At 41.1% G+C, this 23,231-nt stretch overlaps 1 protein-coding gene across 1 annotated transcript in view; it reads left to right on the top strand.

The window, feature by feature from the left end:
• LOC126336950 (uncharacterized) overlaps nt 1-23,231 on the top strand; it is a 188,335-nt gene that overhangs the window by 79,975 nt on the left and 85,129 nt on the right. Inside the window, exon 5 of the mRNA XM_050001186.1 lies at nt 22,949-23,128. Coding sequence (XP_049857143.1) covers nt 22,949-23,128 — 180 coding nt within the window. The remainder of the gene's footprint in view (nt 1-22,948; nt 23,129-23,231) is intronic.

Genomic DNA, 23,231 nt, shown 5'->3' with positions numbered 1-23,231 from the left:
GACTTGCAACATCTTGGTCCATGTTCCCTGCCATGTTCACAAAATCGAACAAACGCACTCCTGAGTGAGAGCAGCCATATTGCATATAACATCAGATATTACTGAACATACTGCTAATAAAGATCCATAACCTTTAAAAAAACGTTAGTGCACGTAAAAAAGTACTCTGAATAGTGCATCTCACTTCCCACCTCTGCACCTCTAGGTATACTACATTACACTGAACTTGTATTGCGTAGAAATATAACTTGGATGTTATCGTATTGTGAGAGCTTTAGGCGATATTTAATTTTGGCAAATAAAACAAAAAAAGAGCATCAATAAATGTGAAACAAGTTTTTAAATCAGGCGATGCTGAAGGAACTACATTAGGAACGTAAAAGCTAAAAGTAGTACATGTGTTTTTTTATTTGGATAGCAAAATAACTGACAACGGCCAACGTAAGGAATACCTACAATACAGGGTGGCAACTGCAAAAAAAGTATTTCTAAAGAAGTAATTTGTTAACATGAAATGTAAATGTTTGTGTTAGGAAGGCTTTTAAGAAGGCGTTTGTCTGCACTGTATCCCCATATGGAAATGGAACGCGTTCCATAAGCACCTCAGACTAGAAGAGAATAGAAGCTTTTGAAATGTGATACTACAGAAGAATGCTGAAGATTAGATGAGTAGATCGAATAACAGATCAGAAGGTGCTGAATCGAATGGGATAAATTAGAAGCGCCTAGCACTAAAAGAAAGGGTGGGCTTATGGGACACATCCTGAAGCAAAAAGGAATTGTCAGTTAGGTCATGTGGTTGGTGGGAGGGGGGCATACAAATTGTAGACGGCGCCCAAAGACTGAATAAAAGAAGCAAGTGAAAATAGATTTCGGTTGTTATAGTTATTCAGAGGTGAAGAGATTTCCACAGGATAGACTAGCATGGAGAGCAGCATCAAATCACTCTTTTTACTGAATACGACAACAACAACTAACAACGAAAAATGTATCACAAATCTTAAATGCGTCGTTGTCTTGAAACTGTGTACCTTTAAAACGAACAAGTTATAAGACGAAAACAACTAAATACGAAAATTCTTTAACCACAGATAAGACGTTCCCAGTCATTCTATTACAACAAATCATATAAGGAACGAGGTGTTACTGAGAGATTCTGAGTGTGCCGGTGCAAAAAACCACACATATTCGTGCAACGTAAACTACAAAACACACACAATACGGGCGTCAGCTGCAAATGATGTAATCCAATATGGTCTCTCCCAAGTTCTCCTTGTCTTGTACAACGCTTTTTGGTATTGCATTTGCCACATTAATCTTCACAAAAGCTGTCTTACGTGTTTCGCGCTCCGGAATTTTGTGAAATTTGAAGTTGTAGCATCACAAAGCTCGACCAGCTCCATGTGCTCAATCGCTCTTACGCCCCGTGTGAGAGCTGCTTATGTGTTGGGTCAAGTCTGCTCGATTTTATTAGGCCAGTGGTCTACTGACCGTTGGCACTTTGGATAAAGTAGAAAAGGGAACATCTTCCACCTGGGCGGACGTTAAGTCGTTTCACAGTATTCATTCTTGGGACGCAGGGTAGTTAACGACATAGCAACAGATGCAGAGCCTCAGTTCATCTGTCCGAGTTTGAAGCGTGATTTCCACCTGTTTCTAGTGCCATGATTTATTGCTTTTAATTATCAAACTAAATGATGTTGAAAATTCTAAATGGCTTTCAGCTGAATGAATAAACTTTCTGTTATTTCAACGCTTGATTAATGGTGAACATAGCACAGTATCTGCTTACATTACCTTAAGTTCTTTAATGCTGTATAAAAGTGTGCCACATCCTTAACACTAGCGTGCTTACCGATTTTCCTTGCGTGGATTCAGGTGGTTTTTCTCTTGAACGCGTGAGAACTGCATTACGTATACGTGCTAGTGATATATTTGCATTACTTTCCAGTATCTGCTCTAATTATTTTGGAGCGGAGGTAAGTTGAAACGCGCGTTTCACGTGTCCTATGATTTGCAGGCCGCGTTATATTTGAACCTTTGTCAAGTGCGCTTGATTATTTGAAATCTGTGAGAAATTATTCTCAGGTTGAAAGTATGCTTCTTTCAAGCAAGCATAGTCTTTTGTATTGGATTTATCGATCTCTAGTCCCTCCACATGTCCAGGTGGTTTTAAGACCTTGTTGTAAACGTCTGTCGTACCGTTCGTATCTGTTCTCAATTAATGAAAAATCATTTTGTGACACACACTGTTTCTAATAGTTGTTACTGGACTATTGAATATACTGATGTTACGGAATTCTGTCGGCGACCATTACATTACTCCTCCATGACAATTCTGTTGAGTCCAAGGCGCTACAGTCACGGACTGTGCGGTTGGTCCCGGCGGAGGTTCGAGTCCTCCCTCGGACATGGGTGTGTGTGTTTGTCCTCAGGATAATTCAGGTTAAGTAGTGCGTAAGCTTAGGGACTGATGACCTTAGCAGTTAAGTCCCATAGGATTTCACACGCATTTGAAAATTTTGAACAATTCTGTTTATCATTCAAACAAAAAGCTTACGCTATTGGAAACATTTTAATCGCTTTTCTTCTCATCGTTAACATCTGAAGTTGACTTCATTTTGAGTCACTGCGGGCAGTGTTACTGAAGGACTGTACTGAAATGTTCATTACAAGTCCCAGTATAAACACGCAAGCACTCCACTATTCGGCCGCTGGTGCAACTGTTGCATTTACAATGGTATCAGGTGATACGAGCAGCGAGAGCGTATTAAAACAGGTACGGATGGCATTTGAGTAGCAGGTTTCGTTTCCTAAATGTGCTGTGTTCGTCATAATTTGCATTAACTTTCGTGGGACTCACTAACTTGCACTTTTTCGTGGTTGTATCCAGTTGGGTTCTCTCATTTTTACAGACTTAAATATTGTCAAATGCATATATGTTTTCGATACTGAATTGGTCAGACAGATGTAGCACTGATAGGGTTTAATAATTTTGCATGCTTTTAATGTTCAGGAGACTTGTAAGGAAATCACCTTAATCTTCGGACCTGTAATATTCACATGCTTAATATTAATGTAACTTCAAAACATTTCAGTTTCATGTGTGGGTAAAATACTGACTGCCAGGAACGTAACACAAATTGGTAACTTCCAAAGTGATGGAACCTGTCGCCTCAGTAGTTGTACGTATCCGTCACTGGCACAAATGGTTCAAATGGCTCTGAGCACTATGGGACTTAACATCTAACGTCATCAGTCCCTTAGAACTTAGAACTACTTAAACCTAACAAACCTAAGGACATCACACACATCCATGCCCGAGGCAGGATTCGAACCTGCGACCGCAATGGTCGCGCGGTTCCGGACTGTAGTGCCTAGAACCACTCGGCCACCCCGGCCGGCCATCACTGGCAGAGCTACATCTATTTGTTTATTTCTGCTAGCCTTTCGGGTTGTACAAGAGAATTCTAGCGTGACACAGGAAATTAGGAGTGACGAAATTTGATTGAGTTTACAGTCAGGGTGAATTTTAATTTCGCCAGTCATGAATGAGTAACTTTAGTTTTACTCTCAAAAATGAAAAACAACAAAGAATTTTCATTTTCAGTTTCAAAAAGGTTGGTTTTTAATTTATTACAATATTGAACATCAGTTCCTATAAGAGCAAAACATTTAATGCTTTTAATTTCAATGTACATACAGCCGGTCGCTGTGCCAGAGCGGTTCTAGGCGCTTCAGTCCAGAACCGTGCTGCTTGTGCTGCCGCAGGTTCAAATCCTGCCTCGGGCATGGATGTGTGTGATGTCCTTAGGCTAGTTAGGTTTAAGTAGTTCTAACTCTAGGCGACTGATGACCTCAGATGTCGTTGCATAGAGCTTAGAGCCATTTGAACCATTTGTACCATCAATGAACATACATTTTCAATTCAAAGAGCAAAGTTTTTTGTCCAGAGTTACGTTTTTTTTGTAACTACGAGTAATGTTTCCATGCCATAAGAAATGACCATGTTCTTATTTAAGGGCACAGAAAAGTTACTTCTTGCGAGAGGGTAATGTAATAATGGCAGGAGAAGTCAGGCTAAGAAGTCTAAACTGCAGAGAGCTCGACCGGGCCCTAGAAATGAATGGAGGTAGAATGCGATGGAAGGCCGAGGAGTGTTTGATCTCGCAAAGACACCACACTTCGTACCGTAGGAGATGAGTGGCCAATTAGAGGACTGATGCTGGGAGAGGATTTCACCGCCACTATTTCGTCTGTTGAGTCTGTCCTTATCATTGACGATGTTCTGCGTTATGTCAAAAAGATCTCATCGGCTGAAACAATGCTCGACTGATCGTTAAGGCCATTAAAGAAACAGGCCACGAATTGATACGGGGTTTTACCGTTCCTTCTCTCTCTCGATGTAGTTAATAACATTATGTTCTGGAAACACCATACACAGACACCTACATTCGTTGACAGATTGTGAACGATTGTGAGGTCCCCACTCAATCTATGTCCTACATCTCAGTGCACATTAGTGGCCACAAATTTAATTAAAGCCAGTTGGATGTTATTTAGTTGGTCGAAGGGGTGGGGTTGGAGGAGAGAAATGCATACAGGTATAAACACGGGAAGGTTGCAAACTGGGACAATGTGCGTTGTACCAGTAACATATTTGCGTACAGTTTGATAATTACTCATCATAATTTAATAGATAATAGTATATACATATTCATGAATCCGTAATAACTAAGGAAATACCCCATCGCACCCTACTCAGGTTTAGTGGTAAGTTGCCCATAGGATAGCCCGTCAAAAACTGGACGCTGATCATGAATTAAAACGGGAAGAATGTGTACTGAACTGTGAAAAAAAGAAGAAAAATAGAAACAGCGAAGTGTCCAAATTTAATGTGTGCAATGTCGAGCAAAGTTACTGACCGTCGTGTCATGGGTGTGTAGTCATTCTGTTGGACTGCATCAGGGGATCTGATTTCAAATCTCACTCAATCCCAAAAAAATTTATTCACAAAATTACGAACTTTCCGTCTAGTCATAGACGTGTCTGTTTGCGGTCTTCACATTTGTGTATGAGCCATGGCGTAATGTCAGCAGCGACGTGTAAAGAACGGACCTCCAGACGTATGTACCTCCTATTTGTTCTACACATATGCCACATGTTATCCTTCTTGTGTTCCATTTCGGAAGTTTTGACTCTTGAATTTCTTCGTTCTAACATAGTTCACACTCGTTTATTTGTGTTGATTTCTGTGATAGGTCTATGCCTCTATCCAGCTGTTGCTATTCATCAAACATACTTGCGACTCATATTCTGTGATAAATATTGAGAGCTATCGAGATGCCACATAGACCTCTTACAGAAACGAAAATAACAAATAAACAGTTGTGAACTATGTTACAACGAAGGAATTCAAGAGTCGAAACTTCCGAAACGGAATGCAACAGATGTCGTAAAAATGGAAATCGGAAATTTGTGGTAAAGTCTTATGGGACCAAACTGCTGAGGTCATCGGTCTCTAAGCTTACGCTCTACTTAATCTAACTTACACTACGGTCAAGAAACACACACCCATGCCAGACCGCTAGACCGCGCGGTTACCCCGCGCGGCCACCGATGGGTAGAACGAATACGAGTACGTATGTCTAGATGTCCCTCGTTACACGTTGTTGCTGAAAACTGGCATCACGCTAAGACACACACACAAATTTAATGCCCGGACGTAAGGTTCGTAATTTTATGAAAAATGTTTTTTTTGGGCCCGATGGAAATTTGAACCTGAATCTGTCGCGTAGTAAGCTAACAGCAGGACTACCCAAGCACGAAACGAGGGGCGCTAACGTTGTTCGATACTGGACAAATTTTAAATTTGGACCGTTCACTGTTAACCTTCAAACAAAAACATTTTAACAATTATTTTCACTCTGGTTACTACATTCTGGAACATTAACACAAAATCCATGAAATTTAGATGAAACATCGTGTACGTATTTATCCCTCCAAGTTAATAGCTTAATCATTACTGGTCAACTTATCCATTTGTAGCAATAAATAACAGTCCGTCTCTCATTACATTTTCCCCGCTTTCTAACCCCAACATTAATTTAACACTTAATATTCACTACTTTATTCATGTAAATCTGTTCCTGGAAATTCTCCTTACCTCTATCACAGTAGTCGGCGAAAGAAAGTCCCTGACAGAGCACAGGCCTTGGCACGTCTGTTTTGCACATTCTATGTCGACCAACTCGATTATGGATACGTTTCCATGGAAACACCTCAGGCGTTGTCCTACGTGAGGTAACTGTTGCGACGACGACGTAACTCAGCGACCGTGCAAAATTATCGAACAGTCACCACAGGTCAAATCGTCCTACCCCGTGAGCGTGTTGGGCACGGTGAGGTGAACTGGACGCGACCAATTGCTTTCATGCTTTCGAGCAAAGTGGACGCCAATTGCGGTTTGTTGTTTTAAGTTACAATGTCTGAAATTTTGATTAGTCCTGTTCAAGAACGTTGTTGTGTACATGTACGTTTACAGCTATAGCCCACAAACTAATGAAGTGCGTAGCAGGGGGTACGTCCTGGTGTGGCAGGTGTTACCGTTTATTTCCATTCTAGTCACATATTTGTGCTGGGAAGCCTTTTATATTGACTCCAAATGTCATGCAATTATATGCAGGTCGATCAAAGGGGGCACTAATATCATATCAAATTATTTATAATGATTTATCTTGGGTGTACAATTTAATCAAAGACAGACTCGTTATTTTGGCAATCAAGTGTTGTATCGTTACAGTTAGCATGGGCACGTTAAACCTAATTATGAAAAAATGAAATGATCGTCTGGCATTGCTGGCCAGGAGGCCCCATTCGTGGGAGTTTGGCCTCCGTACAGTAAGTCCTTTTTAGTTGACACCACTGCGACAACTTGCGAGTCAATGATGATGAAGGACACACAATACCCAGTCCCCTGCCGGGAATCGATCCCGTGCCCGCTGCCTGGTAGGCGGAAGCGCTACCGCTACGCTACGGAGGCGGACAAGACTAATTGTATCCCTACATTAGTACTAAACAGTCTTTGATCAGTGGGGACGCTCATGCAGTATGTGCTGGATTCCTCTACAGGACGTGTGAATTCTGAAGATGCTGACAGGCATCCTGTACTTCGCTTTACACTATGAAAGAAACTGAAGTATTAGTATAAGACGTCTTTGTCTAAAATCCAATTTGTGTGCTAGAAAGACTAGGTGCAAACTGATGTCATTAAATGTAGCTGTAAGAAATTACAAAAGCTGTAAGTATACGTACTGTCTGAATATGAACAGAAATAACCAAAAATAAGTTAGTTACCGATTAGATCTTGTGACATTAAAAACAATCAGGTTTCCATTAAATCCAAGTAGCCCATATAGACACTAATAAACATTAACATGTGCTGTGACACAGTATTCTTCATAGACGAGGCATTAAATGCGGTTAAAGAAAGTACGTTGTTGCACCAAAGAAACTATAGTTATATCCACCTCTCGGTAGGTAAAAATGTATGGAATATTAACCATACGGAAAAATACGCACATTTTTGTGTGTTATCATTTGTGAAAGACCTCGTTTCGATATGCTGAACTGTATATGAGATACGACGGCTGAGATGACCACATGAGTTATATTGTTCATGGACAGGATTGCGTGTAACCCTCATGCAGACATTGAAGTCAATATCTCGAGAAGTGAAACAGACATCGTCCTGCTCTAGACCGTAAATAGGATTTAGATATGTTAGCTACGTTTCACGTGCAGGAATGCATGACTTAAAATGATCCAAACGCGAAGTATACGCTATGTACACTTGTGGCCATTAAAATTGCTACACCACGAAGGTGACGTGCTACGGACGCGAAATTTAACCGACGGAAAGACGGTGCTGTGATATGCAAATGATTAGCTTTTCAGAGCATTCCCACAAGGTTGGCGCCCGTGACGACACCTACAACGTGCTGGCATGAGGAAAGTTTCCAACCAATTTCTCATACACAAACAACTGTTGACCGGCGTTGCCTGATGAAACGTTGTTGTGATGCCTCGTGTAAGGAGGAGGAGGAGGAGGAGGACATTAGTGTTTAACGTCCCGTCGACAACGAGGTCATTAGAGACGGAGCGCCAGCTCGGGTGAGGGAAGGATGGAGAAGGAAATCGGCCGTGCCCTTCAAAGGAACCATCCCGACATTTGCCTGAAGCGATTTAGGGAAATCACGGAAAACCTAAATCAGGACGGCCGGAGACGGGATTGAACCGTCGTCCTCCCGAATGCGAGTCCAGTGTGCCTCGTGTAAGGAGGAGAAATGCGTACAATTACGTTTCCGACTTCGATGAAGGTCGGATTGTAGCCTATCGCGATTGCAGTTTATCGTATCGTGACATTGCTGTTCGTGTTGGTCGAGGTCCAATGACTATTAGCAGAATATGGAGTCGGTGGGTTCAGGAGGGTAATACGGAACTCCGTGCTGGATCCCAACGGCCTCGTATCACTAGCAGTCGAGGTGACAGGCATCTTATCCGCATGGCCGCAACGTATCGTGCAACCACGTCTCTATCCCCGAGTCAACAGATGGGGACGTTTGCAAGACAACAACCATCTGCACGAATAGTTCGACGACGTTTGCAGCAGCATGGACTATCAGCTCGGAGACCATAGCTTCGGTTACTCTTGACGCTGCATCACAGACAGGAGCGCCTGTGATGGTGCACTCAACGACGAACCTGGGTGCACGAATGGCAAAACGTCAGATTTTCGAACTAATACCGGTGCTGTTTACAGCATCATGATGGTCGCATCCGTATTTGGCGACATCGCGGTTAACGCACATTGGAAGCGTGTATTCGTCATCGCCATACCGGAGTATCACACGGCGTGATAGTATGGGGTGCCATTGGTTACACGTTTCGGTCACCTCTTGTTCGCATTGACGGAAATTTCGACAGTGGACGTTACATTTCAGGTGTGTTATGACCCGTGGCTCTATCCTTCATTCGATACCTGCGAAACCTTACATTTCAGCAGCATAATGCAGGACCACATGTTGCAGGTCCTGATCGGGCATTTCTGGATACAGAAAATGTTCGACTGCTGCCCTGGCCAGCACATTCTCCAGATCTCTCACTAATTGAAAACGTCGGGTCAATGATGGCCGAGCAGCTGCATGGGCATCTGTACCTGTACACGCCATCCAAGTTCTGTTTGATTCAATGCCCTGGCGTATCAAGGCCGTTATTACGGCCAGAGCTGGTTGTTATGGGTACTGATTTCTGAGGATCTATGCACCTAAAATGCGTGAAAATGTAATCTCATGTCAGTTCTAGTATAATAAATTTGTCCAATGAATAACCGTTTGTCATCTGCATTTCTTCTTGGTGTAGCAATTTTAATGGCCTGTAGTGTACTTCTGCGTGTGCATACTCTTAAGCATTCGTGGCATGGTTTACTAAATTTGATGCAGCTCAGTAAAGACGAAAAAAAAATTCAATCCTTTATCGAGCGAACTTATCAGGCTGTAAATTTGGAGAGAATCAAATTTTTCACCGAATTCTTTTCTCAGTAAGGTGATAAGTATTTCATAGCGGCCAGCGCGTCGTCGCAAGCGGCTCCCCGAAGCGGCTCCGCTGGATACATAACGACAGAGTAGCAGCACCGCAGCGCCTGCCGTTGTTTCGCTCAAATGTTCGAGCGATCCAGCTACACATTGCGCTCGCATCATGTTGCTCGCGCAACGTCGCTGCCGGAATCTTATTTCGCCAGCTCTGCTATGGACTCCGCGCCGCAGTTACTGCAGAACACACTTCTGCTCTAATCCAAAACTTAGCATCGTCAACACTACAGTGTCGAACGAATGTCCATTTCCCAGAGAACTTGGTCCCTGGTATACGTGCTACATTTACACCAGCATAACCAAAGTTTGTGAACAAAGAAAATGTTCTCTGTTAGGTGGTCAAAATTACAAATCACAGTCTCCTACAAACCATGCAATACAATTTCATTTACTTTTTCTACATTACGGATGACTCACGAACTGATTGAAATATTCAACCTGGCACTACATCTTTGCTTTATCAGTACTTGACAGAGAAATGGTGATGTATGTGTGTGTGATAATTCAAACGGAGTTTCCGACCTCTCGTGTTAAACATTACAATGCTGACAGGAAGACGTGGGCTCCAAACTGGTTCAAATCATTGGGTGCCCATGACCACTCGACAGCGTTCGCACGTAATGTACAAAGTTTCATTTTTCAACGGTTGTGCCCTGTCTTTCCAGCAATATCCTTGAGTAGAGGGATTTTTTGTTGTTGATGGACGAATGTGTGGAAGTTAACAATTTTTTTGTGTGTGTGCTACCACGATACAGTTCGCCATCAGCGAATAAAAGCAACTTTTCGACTACACCTGTGGTACTCTTCCTCTGGGTGTTTTGTCTTCTGTCTTGTGCAATATTGCTTTGATACATCCAGTGATGGAAACTAAACTATAGTTACTACTTCACTTAGCATTCTTCTTCTTTTCCTTCTTTTTCTTCGGTCCCTCGAGTCGCTATGTCCGCCAGTAGTGTTCAGTTGCCCACCCATGATATGGCAAGTTTTTTTTTTTTTGTTTTTTTTTTTTACTGTGGCCCAGCAACCGTACTTTTTGGATATGTTGCCACTGACTTTATTTTCCCTGAGAGGTTACATGTTACGTATTGTGTTATTGTGTGTCTCCGCCAGACAGAGAATCCAACCCCAAATTTGTCCAAATAGGCGGAAAAAACCTCTTAAAAATAACACCCATAAAGTATGATGTACAATTCACCTCGTTTGACCTCCCTGTCTCCACATCAGCACACGAATCTTGAGTTGTGTCAGCAGGTCACTTCACTACAAACCGCGCTGTATTGCTGTCCCTCTAAGACAAATAAAACGACGCACTACGAAGAAATTATCTGAATGGGACGGAAATGAGTGAATTTAATAAACACATATATACAAACAAATGATTACAATTTCTGAAGAATCGGATGATTTTGTCAAGAGAAAGAGCTTAACGTATTGAGCAAGTCTGTAACACGCTGATCTACCTATTGCCCTCACGCAGGCAGTTATTCGGCTTTGCACTGGTTGACACAGTTGTTGGATATACTGCTGAGGATACTGTGCCAAGTTCTGTCCAACTGACATGTTAGACCAGGCTCGTCCAAACGGTGCCCCTGGGGCGCCAGCGCCCGCGATCGCCTGCGGCCAGCGACCCGGCCGAATTCGTATGTGGCTGCAGTGGGCGAGCCGTGCCGCTTAGCTGGCCGTGCGGACCGCCCGAACGCCAGCCGGCAGATATGTTTGTTCGGCCGATTTTCCGTTCGGGCAGAGGGCGTCTCACAAGTACTTCAACTAGAGCTGACTGACCTACAGTGCCATATCCGCCTGAAGGACCGCTTTCTTATGTGTAAAACTTTTGATGACTTTTACAGCTGTCTCTCACGAGAGAAATATCCTCTTTTGCACAGGCACGCGGCCAAAGGTCTTTCAATGTTTGGTTCCACGTATATTTGTGAGCGCTTTTCCTCTCTTTTAAAGCATGCTAAAACTAAGAACCGTTCATTCCATGGCGATAAAAATTTGACCAATTCTTTGAGGTTAGCAGTCTCACAGAATATTGTACCAAGCCTAGACAAAATCGTTTCCTCGAAAAAGAAAAACGTGTAAAATGTTAATTATCTTGTTTAACAATGTTGACTGTAAGAATTAAAGAGCTTTATAACTTTAATTCTATTTTAATTAGTTTTCAAACTTGGGCAGTTAAAATTATTACGTACAAAACAGCAAACTAAGGATCCGATTTCTAAACTCTGAAAAGGGATACAAAAAATTGTAGCATGAAGTATAATAAAAAATACTTACTTCTAACTACTAACAGTAAGAATGAGACTCAATATCCCTTACATAAAATTAGGCCTGTTCTGTCTCCTAAGTATCCAGCCATCTTTTTTGTACGTAAAGGTCCGAAATTTAGGGCTTGTTTTGGTAGTTTAAAATCTGCCACTCTTTGTAGTTGTTCTAGCCAACTTTACCTGTTACACTTGATTTTCTCATTTATAGCACATAACTCAAGTTCTGCTCATATTTCTTCCTTTATTAGTGTATCTAATTTCATTAATGCTATTTGTATTCTACTGTCTACCTTATATTAGTTATCCATGTTTCACTTCCAGATAGCAATGTGGGGGCGACCATTATAAAACTTTATTTTTAAGTCTTTTCACACTTTATTCCTCAACATTCGATTAATTGATCTGCATGTCCTTTGATATTTCTGCATTTTGTTGTGAATGTTCAGTTCATTCTGGTAGCTAATAACATTTCACTAATGGTTCAAATGGCTCTCAGCACTATGGGACTTAACATCATAGGTCATCAGTCCCCTAGAACTTAGAACTACTTAAACCTAACTAACCGAAGGACATCCCAAACATCCATGCCCGAGACAGGATTCGAACGTGCGACCGTAGCAGTCCCACGGTTCCGGACTGCAGTGCTTAGAACCGTACGGCTACCCCGGCCGGGTAACATTTCACAGGCGACTGACATGTTTAACTTGACCGATGGTTTTGTTTCCTGTTATGATCTTAGTACTCGCTAGTTTTGTCCCTTTGAAAGTAATCACTTTTCTTTTAGGAATGGATATATTATATTCTTTAGAAATTTCGTTCATTTTATAGATGGATCTTCTGTAGCGATGTTTCGCTATTGTGTACGATTGGAAAATAGTCTGTAAAAAACTTTGGATTGAAAAATATTTTATGTGACAATCTTTAAGACCGGATCAATTTGGTGTTACTTTGTTTCCGTTATATCGTCAATTCATATATTAAAAAGTGTGGGTGATAAGTTACATCGTTGTCGGACGATTTGGTTTATGGATGTATCTCCTGATACAGAGTTGTTGGTCATTCGTCTTATTTTTGTACCCCTAGATAGACTTTGTCAGTATTATTATTTGATAGGAATATCCATTCTTGTGAATGATATTCCATAAAATTTTCCTATCTACATGATCGACGGCTTTCTCTAAGTCTATAAATGCGAAATGTGTTTGCCTATAGAACTCTCTTTGTTCTTCTACAATTTGTTTAAATATGAGAACATTATCAGCACAGGATCTCGCTTTTCTGAAACTATTTTGCTGTACAGACAACAGATTTTCGGCAATGACTTGTGACGCTGATTTGTTACCTTGGCGCTATTTTTGTACACTGTGTCTGCTAATGTTACATCACAGTAATAATTGTACTCATTTCGTTTAACTGTTTGAAAAATTTGTATGACGTCTGCAACTGTCTATGGTTTCAGGATTTGACGTCTTATCCGACACGTACTGTATAAATAAAGAAGAATAAGCTTTAAACATAAGCATCCATATTGAAGCAACTCTGAGTTCATGTCATCAGGCCCCGTAGCTGTCCGGTCTTTTTTTGTTTTATCCAGGGCTCTGTTTACATCTTGGATCATTATAAGATCCTCGTCATATTATTTATTCCTTTCGGTGGGTCCTCCTTTAATGCTTGGTTTTTGTTACGCCAGAGCTGTTTATAATGTGCAGTCCATTTATAGTCTGGTATTACTTTTAGACTTATTGTCTATTTTTATGTTTTATTTAAATGCTTTATCATTTTGTAAGCTATAGCCTGCCTTCCACTGATATCGTGTTCAATTTTGCTGACAAAATTGTTTCACATTCTTCATTTGTTTTTCTGACAACAGTTTTTACTTTATTCTTTTCATTTTTATATTTCGCAAATTCTATTTTCGTCTCTGAATATACCTTATAGACCCGTTTCTTTCCCTCAGCTGTTCTTGCGATATCTTAGTTACAAAATCTAAGTCCCTAATTATTACTTCTCTTATTCTTTTTTTCCCAACGATTCATTTGCGGCCTGTTAACACATAGCTTTATGTTTTGCCACTCTGTTTCTAAACTGTGACTAGTATGTGTCTGGTTTATGGAGAGATTCAATCAGTTTTGATATAGTTGTTTTATACTGTCATCTTGTAATAGGGCAGACGTTCAGACCTTCTTTCCTTCTTGTTTAAAATCTTTTTGTTTACTTTGATCTAGTTAGCATAGCTATTTTTTCTACCACTAAGTAGTCGTGAGAGTAAACGTGCTACCTCTGATATCACGAACATCCTGAACTAGCTTACTTTATTTACTGTTGGCCATTACATAATATATTACTGATCTCTTCCCCCTTGCGCTTCAGGTGTACTTGCGTGCATCTCTCTTCCTTAAAAAAATTAGTAATTTTCAGCCCTTTTCTTGGGACAAGACGTATAAGAGATTGTGCATTAACATTTTTGTGTTGTTCCCACTGATAGAGACACTGGATTATTTTTTATTATAGCATTTAGATCTCTGCAGATTAATAGTTCATTAATGATCTATTTATCCATTATTTTAGGAGAAGAGCAGTAAATGAGTTTCAATAAACTTTACACGTCATTTCAAACCTTTTAAGAAACCTTTTTTTGCTGGCAACTCCCAACAGTAATGGAAGGAAAAAATTTGATAATTGCCACCTGTGCAGTAAATCTGCCTCATGAAGCATTATATTTTTAATTTATTTTTTCTTTGCAGTTACTTCTACATAAAATATATTTGGGAGACCACAGGATGAACCAGCAAAATAAGGTTACTCTACGACACATCGTTGAGGAGGTACGACCTCAAAGACTTAGAGCTGCTTGAAAATGAAAGTGCAGGGAGAAAGTCGCTAGAGATACATGGGAAATATATGCACAAATACGTGTGAATTATGTTAAATGTATGTGAAATTAAGGAAAGCCCTGGGTAAAAATTTCATCCTGTACTTCTGGAACGATTTCAGCTTACTATGGTACACATATTAGTTATGACCTGGAAAAAAACCGCTGTGATTGTAAGAACCAGCAGCCTTATATTGGAGGTGATAACGTGGAGAGAGAAGGCGCGAGAAGGAGATTTACAGACATAGAGTGTGAAGGAGAAGATGGAAACTGGAAGAAGGCGGTGAGTATGAGATCGTCAGAGAAGAAGTAGGGACACATGGACAGAGACAATAGGAGGAGAAAATGGACAGAGTAATGGAAGAGCAGGAGATGTAAAACAAGGTGGGAGAGTAGGAAATGGACATAGGAAGGGAAGAGGAGGAGATGATGAAAGATATGGGAGAGGAGGATGGACTGAGGAAGGAAAGAGGAGGATTGGTTGATTGTTGATTCAGCGGAGGGGAAAACAGCGAGTCATTGGTCCCACCAGAATATGGAAGGATGGGGAAAGGAAACGGCTGTGCACTTTCACAGGAACAATCTCAGCGTTTACCTGAAGTGGCTCAGGGAAATCACAGAAAACCTAAACCAGGACAGCTGGACACCTCTTTTAACCCTGGTCCTCCTGAAAGAAGAAGACATAGGCTGAGAGAGAAGAGGAAATGGACAGAGATGGGCGAGCAGGAGATGGACAAGGAGAGGGGAGAGGAGGAGATGGACAGAAAGAGCAGGAGGAGAATATGTACAAAGAGAGAGGAAGAAACAGAACTAGAAACGGAAGGAGGAGATGGATAGAGGCCAGGGAGCAGATATGTAGAGAGAGTGATAAGAGAATGGACAGAGACAGGAGCAGGAGAATTCTGACAGAGAATGAGGGGGGGGGGGGGGGGGGAGGGGAATTGGAGGGCCGGCCGGTGTGGCCGTGCGGTTCTAAGCGCTTCAGTTTGGAACCGCGTGACCGCTACGGTCGCATGATCGAATCCTGCCTCGGGCATGGATGTGTGTGATGTCCTTAGGTTGGTTTGGTTTGGGAAGTTCTAAGTTCTAGAGGACTGATGACCTCAGAAGTTAAGTCCCATAGTGCTCAGAGCTATTTGAAACATTTTTTGGAATTGGAGGTGGAGGACAGAGAGAGGAAAGGGGGAGATGGACAGAGAGAGAGTGGAATGAGAAGACAGACAGAGAGATGGTGGATGGAGGTGATGGGCTAATGGAAGATTGGGATCAAGACGTACCTGTACAATTCCAGGTACTCACACACCTAGTAAGAAAGTAGTGGAAGGAAGGAGCGATAGACACTATGGATACGTGTGCATGGGAATTCTTACAGTACTGAAACAGTAGAGCAGCTAAGGGACCAATGTCTGTTGATTTTTAAAAACAAGCATGACGTCATTATCATTACTTGTATCGTCTGCGTTATGTCACTTACGTTACAAGGTGGAGAAACTTTTTGATGGTATGGATAACCATTGATTAGCATTTTCGACTAAATAAATACCTGGCTAAAACAAAATAACGTAGGAGAACAGTAAATGCAGTGGATGTGTTAACTAGAACAGATACACTCTAGTGAACTACAGATTGTTTTAGTCATCATTCTAGTTTTACGAACTGTGCCATAGACGTGAATAGTACAGTGATCCAGTAACTGTGGAGTAAATTTCTTTCCAGCTGTGATAACAAAACTATTTCGTCCGTACTGGTTTCGGCCATCGATGACCATCTTCAGATCTGTTTTAAAAGAGATCTGTAGATGATCATTGCTGGCGAAAACAATTTTGCGATCATAACAGGAAGTCAAAGGAATTTAATCCTCATGTTACTGCCGATCATTAAACAGGTACTTGTGGCGCATCGCGATGGCTATGACTTGAAAAAAACGAGAAATCAACGATGAACACGTAAACAGGATGAATTTTACCTTTGATAGTGACTCAAGAGATACATGCAGTCAACTACCGAGTTTTAAAAATGTGCGCTTTTGATTCTTCGTTCACGGGCTCTAGCACGCTAACTGTGGCGTACAGTGAAAACAACGGAGGAAAAAATTAGAAAATGTTTTCCTTCTAGTATGTTACTATGTAGACACAAATGGTGCCAATTTAAATTTTCTCGTAGTTTATGAAGGTATACTGTATTTGTGATTATCCGTCAATGGAGATGACAAGAAGTAAATCACTAAAAATACTTTAAAACAATATGTCAGCAATGAGGACGTATATAAAATTAGCCTTGTCTCCTCTTCTTGATTTACTTCTCCATTGGACAACGTGAGCCAAAGCTACTCGGTCACGAAAGTAGTCACCACGTTACTCACATGAACGACCTCCTGTGAAAAGGAAAGGTCTCAGTTTGGAGCCCCAGTCCAGCACACAGTTTAAATATACGAGGACGTTTCAAGTCAATACGTATTTCAAAGTCTGCTAGTAAAAATTTAAAAAAAATGAAGCAATAAATGAAGTACAGTAAGTGTTTGTGGAAGTGCATAAAAATCAAAAAAATGGTTCAAATGGCTCTGAGCACTATGGAACTCAACTGCTGTGGTTATCAGTCCCCTAGAACTTAGAACTACTTAAACCTAACTAACCTAAGGACATCACACACATCCATGCCCGAGGCAGGATTCGAACCTGCGACCGTAGCAGTCGCACGGTTCCGGACTGCGCGCCTAGAACCGCGAGACCACCGCGGCCGGCATAAAAATCAGTAACGCCCTGCAACGAAAGCATGTAGATAACTAACTCCTATATAGAATGAGTTTGCCGCAACTGAGATTTGGAAATCTCTAGTTTACCCCTCAAACGTTTGAGTTGTGCAAGAAGCTTTTTGATAACGGGGTTCTCAAAATATCGCTCAACTTGGTGCTGAGTTGTTAAGAGAGAGTTATCCAAATAGAAACCGGTTTCTGTCGAGTATTTAGGAAATGAATGCTGCAGTTCTTTTTCAGGGCCCTTATTAACACCACCGTCTCCTAGTAGTTCCCAGACCTCTGGAAGTTTGAAAAAGTAACAACACAAGTAGTTATGACAGTTATTTCCTGCGCTAGATATGTTGTAAAGACACAAACATCAGCACATGACGCCACAGGAGATAGTGGAATAACAACATGCACAATAGATACTGGCGTTTGAATGCAGTTGCAGTGGAGCCTGTTACTACGGTACAGATAGCCGTAGCCTGTTTCTGCACAAGTATGTTGAAACTGATACGTGAAAGAAAGCATTTTGTCTATCTTTAGTCCCAGGAATTTAAATTTTCTGACATCACTTCCTATTTTAACGTTGTCAAACCAACGTTTTACTTTTGCCTCAGTTCTGAATCAAAAACTGATTCGTTGCGTTCTGTTGCAGTTAAGCGATTATACATTCCCTGTCAACCAAGAATTGACGTTAGCCGCTACACAGTTTGCCAAACCATTTACACATGTGTTGTCGTCTGCGAAAAGAAAAAGAATTTGGAATCTTATCGTAATTGGTAGCAAATTGTTGATATATGTCAATATAACTGGTTCAACTGGCTCTGAGCACTATGGGACTCAACTGCTGTGGTCATCAGTCCCCTAGAACTTAGAACTACTTAAACCTAACTAACCTAAGGACATCACACACATCCATGCCCGAGGCAGGATTCGAACCTGCGAGCGTAGCAGTCGCACGGTTCCGGACTGCGCGCCTAGAACCGCGAGACCACCGCGGCCGGCTATGTCAATATAAGAAAGGATGTGTATGAAAAAAAGCATTCTGTAGCAACGAACTTGCTATCCCTCGACTTGTTCACACACACACACACACACACACACACACACGCTCACAATTTTAAAGTACCCAATCTGTCAACAGTTCACCTTTCGATTATAATCATGAACAAGTTTTTGTATCCTGTTTGCTATGTATATAATGAATCACTGGTGAAGTTTGCAAATGTAAATAAATTAGCATCTGGCTGTGTGGAGAGATTTTTAATTTCTTTAATACCTAATAGATTTAGGAACCGCCAGTCTCATCTTCAGATGCACCTGTTTACATAGAAAAATTTTCAAAAAATGAAGTCAGTGCAAATACAACATAAACAGCATTACTCGTGTAATTTATGATACAAGATGCCAAACCTACTGATTATAAGACCAGATTAAAACTCTTTTGCATAAATATGATTACACATGGATTTTGGCTCGTAGTCACAGACCAAATATTAAGCCATTAACATTTCCTATCTTAAGAGACCAGTGCCATTCCATACTGTTGGTAGCCATTTTACATTTGAATAAAGACCATTTTACAGTGAGTGTGTATACCACTTTCTACAAGAATCAACGGTTTATGGCGCTAAAAACAAACCTCCCTGGTGACACTGAAATAGTAAAACACTATTTTATACACTATGTACTACTTAGTCAGTGGTTAAATTTAATTAAATATTCACCTGCGAGAACGTAACACAATAAAATAGTAGCTGCTAAAGTCAATACAGATTATTTAATTTATTCCGTGGTGTAGTTATTCATAATCACAGACAGAATATTAATACAATAAAAATTACCTTGGGTATGTTAAACGTCGTCATCTAATGTTGGTAAACAAATTTCATTTCAATGTAGGAGCACTTCCAATGAGAACATGCATAACTCTCTTCATGAATATAAACTGTATTTGAATTTAAAACATTTATGATTAAACCGAGTGAACCTTAGTTTGGAAGAGCACTGGGACATAAAAAAATATTATTCCGTTTCCTATGGCTTTCGCGGTCATGTATTAAAAATTAGGTTGGAACTAACAGAATAAAATACTAATAATTTTCTCAGAACGTGGTAGGATAGAGAATACTATTTCTAGAATCGCTGGGAACCAATTTGTTTTAAGACAGGTACAGTTAGCTTCTTTTGCCATGTATTCAGTCTGATCTACTGTAGGTGGTTTTGCATTTACTACCGAGGAATTTTTTACAAGAGGTGGAGCCCCTCCACGCCCACACCGGCATGATGGCCAACACAATAGGTCTACTGCCATCTCTGCTTAAGGGTTAGTATTCACTAAAGTGAGGTGTCGCAGGATGTGGGTAATGCGATGTTTGCGTACGTCTGGTTATGGTTAACCATTAATACGCTCTAATCTGCAGATAGATTGATCGAAATCGAACGAAGGTTAGCGGTTTGAAGGGCAGAGGAAAAAATGTGCCGAGGCAGGAGTCAAGGGAAAAATGACCTCTGTGTAAGTTAGGTCGGGTGGTAAGAGAAGTAGCGGTTGTCTTGCTGTCTGCGATAGGTCGTGCAAGGATAGGCTTTGTTAGTAGTGGGTATCATGCATGTAGATACCTTGACGTTGTTCGGTTGTGCTGCTCGGCGGCTGGCACTGGGTGCTGGTGCAGAGTCCTCGTTCAGCGTCACCAACCTGCAACAGTAAGGTTTGTTATAGATCTTGTGTCCGATAGGTCATATACCGGAAGCACAGTGTGAGGGAATGTTGGCAGATTGCTTGTGCGTCTGTGGGCGAGCTCTTCGGTGTCCCTGCTGTGGCCTGTTGGTCGGCTCTAATAGCAGCTGGTAGTTGCCAGTCAGTGTTGCTGATATGCAGGGGTTTGCCGACGTTTGTCGCTTGTTTGCATACGTTAGTTTACTATAGGTGGCTATGCCCTAGCTAGCAGAGGCCTCATCATGGAGGTATTTAAAGTGATCACTATAATCATAAATTTATGTCACTGAAAACCAAATGAAATTTTTTTTGAACCAGTACTGAGGTAAATTATGTTTTATATCCCATGGGCTACATATACAGAGGTCAAAATTATGAGAATGTTCACCAGTGACAAGGTTAAAGAATAAAATTGTAGTTTTTAAAACGAACAGCAATTCTTTTCTTTAATCCTTGAAGAGATTGCTCATAATCATGGACAAAATGTATCACTTTAAAATGTTGTTTTTTATGTAAATTTACCTATGGAATTCAATGTAAGATGGAATGTATACTTGAAATGTATAGTGCACATTCAGCATGTGAATTCGTTACGAGGTGCAAGTACACTGATAAGTGGACAGACTAGAAAATTTAAAGTATTTTCGATTTTCGTTTATACTCTAATTTTTTTCTCACTACCAGTTTTTTTTATCATGATCGTCTTGTGTCAATTTGCATGTATTCAGTATGCCTCTATTCATTATCCAGTTTCACGGACTATACGTGCAAACGGTTTTAAGCATAAGCACGTTGTATTAGCATATCGTGACGAGACGTTGTTGTTGTATTACAAATAATTCTCAATTGGTGACTAGATACACCTACCTAACACATGGATACTTGTGAACTTATACGTGTTTCATGCTACAATACAATTAGACCACTACATTTTTGTTTTACTACTTGACCTTCAACCACGAATTCCAGCATATAATGCTTAATTGCTGTCCACCTACATGTAACATGGTTGCAAACTTTAATATGCAGATGAGTCGAATAAGGTTTCTGTTACTACATTTTTATTCTTTTATGTACCACAAAAGAAGTCAATAATACTGTATGATAGGTTGGCCACTGGATGTCTCACTGACATCTCTGGTATGTGGACGTCAATCGATTCACTGTACACGTAGCATACATTGGACACAAGTGGGTGAATGAATGTATTAGAAGATATTGAAATTGACAGTCATTCAATAATAAACTATCACAGCCTGTTGAACGAGCAGGTACATCTCAGAGACATAGTCCATTTATCTAATTTGTAACTCAAGTTGGCCAATAGATTTTTACATGTATGTGAGATAACTGTTGAAGTTTTACTTCTCTTTAGTATAATGTAACGCTATAGTATATATTACATAACGTCCGCAGGCTTAGCTGAGTGGTATGCTGGCACGGTAGCTCAACGTGTTTGGTCAGATCGTTAGTTGCCCTCTGTAATAAAAAACTGAGTGAATGGCTCTACGATTATCTAGAGAAAACTTCATGGGACATCCGCCTCGAATAAATAAAGCGACCAATGACGAACAATATGAGATTTTGGAAACAAACAAAGTGCTTTCCTCCCATCCCGAGGACCAGGGTTCGCTTCTCCGCCGGGTTGGAGATTTTATCCGCTCGTGAACTGGTTGTTGTGTTGTCCTCATCATAATTTCATCCTCATCACCGGCTCGCAGGTCCTCCAATATGGCGTCGACTGAAATAAGACTTGCACTTGGCAGCCGAACTTCTCCGAATAGGGGCCTCCCGGCCAACAATGCCATACACTCGCTTCCATTTTCCATATTATATAACATAAATGTAAACCTCGTACACAGAGTCTGGCGGGGCCAGTGACCACCATGTCATCGTCTTTAAGATAGATTCAACCTAAGCATTAGTGAGACTAAAATGCATTACACACATGAGAAAATACTCTCTAAGAACACAGGTTTCATGGTACCTGGAGTGTAGGCAGATATCAAAGTTTTTCTGTATGCAAATAGGCAATTTCATGTAGTTGGTTCTATTGACTCATATGTATGGAGGAAGTCTGATCAAGTGTACCAGGGTAATACTATGTAATTTGACACTGATTTGCTGAGAACCCTGGACATATTACTGGGTGTATCCTGTTTCTTATGCAAAAATGGAGGTATCATAAATTTAGGTGATTGTACCATAAGGCATTCATGTCATTAAAATTTTATTTCATTTCTACATTTCAAAACACTAACCAAAACAAAATGGTTCAAATGGCTCTGAGCACAATGGGACTTAACTTCTGTGGCCATCAGTCCCCTAGAACTTAGAACGACTTAAACCTACCTAACCTAAGGACATCGCACACATCCATGCCCGAGGCGGGATTCGAACCTGCGACCGTAGCGGTCGCGCGGTTCCAGACTGTAGCGCTTAGAACCACACGGGCACTAACCAAAACAGACAGCATGGTATTTCTTACTGAATGTGATCTGTTGACAAGAAAAGAAATCTGCTGAGATACGTTACTCCTCTTTCACATCTGTCCTTCCTAAACTAAATCAGAAACAGTGATAGCTAGGATATTGTACTACAAATGTTATGTTACACCTTCTTCTCTTTCTTTAAATATATTTCACTGCAATTTTACTGTTTCTGGAAACTGGCTGTACATGAGAGACACATCGCATGTCGTAGGCAACGCAGCTTGTTACTGCTCCAACGCGCGCTGCACTTGCAAGTGGGTGGCAGCAGGCAGCGCCGCCGAGGTGTGCTTCTACTCTGCCAAGGACACGCGCTGCCACGCCCACCCGACGCGCGACGCAGCGCTGCCGCCCGCTGACATGCAGCCGCTGCAGCGCACCCTCAGGAACACCGGTCAGTACAGCCTAGCACGTGGTCCTCTGTCTGCATGTACACCATGTGACGGAAAGTATCCGGACACCTGGCTCAAAATGACTTACAAGTTAGTGGCGCCCTC

The sequence above is a fragment of the Schistocerca gregaria genome, chromosome 1 (assembly GCF_023897955.1).
Source record: "Schistocerca gregaria isolate iqSchGreg1 chromosome 1, iqSchGreg1.2, whole genome shotgun sequence".
In the NCBI taxonomy this organism is placed as follows: domain Eukaryota; kingdom Metazoa; phylum Arthropoda; class Insecta; order Orthoptera; family Acrididae; genus Schistocerca; species Schistocerca gregaria.
Note: the sequence above shows the minus strand (reverse complement) of the source record. Positions and strands in the feature narration are given on the sequence as shown.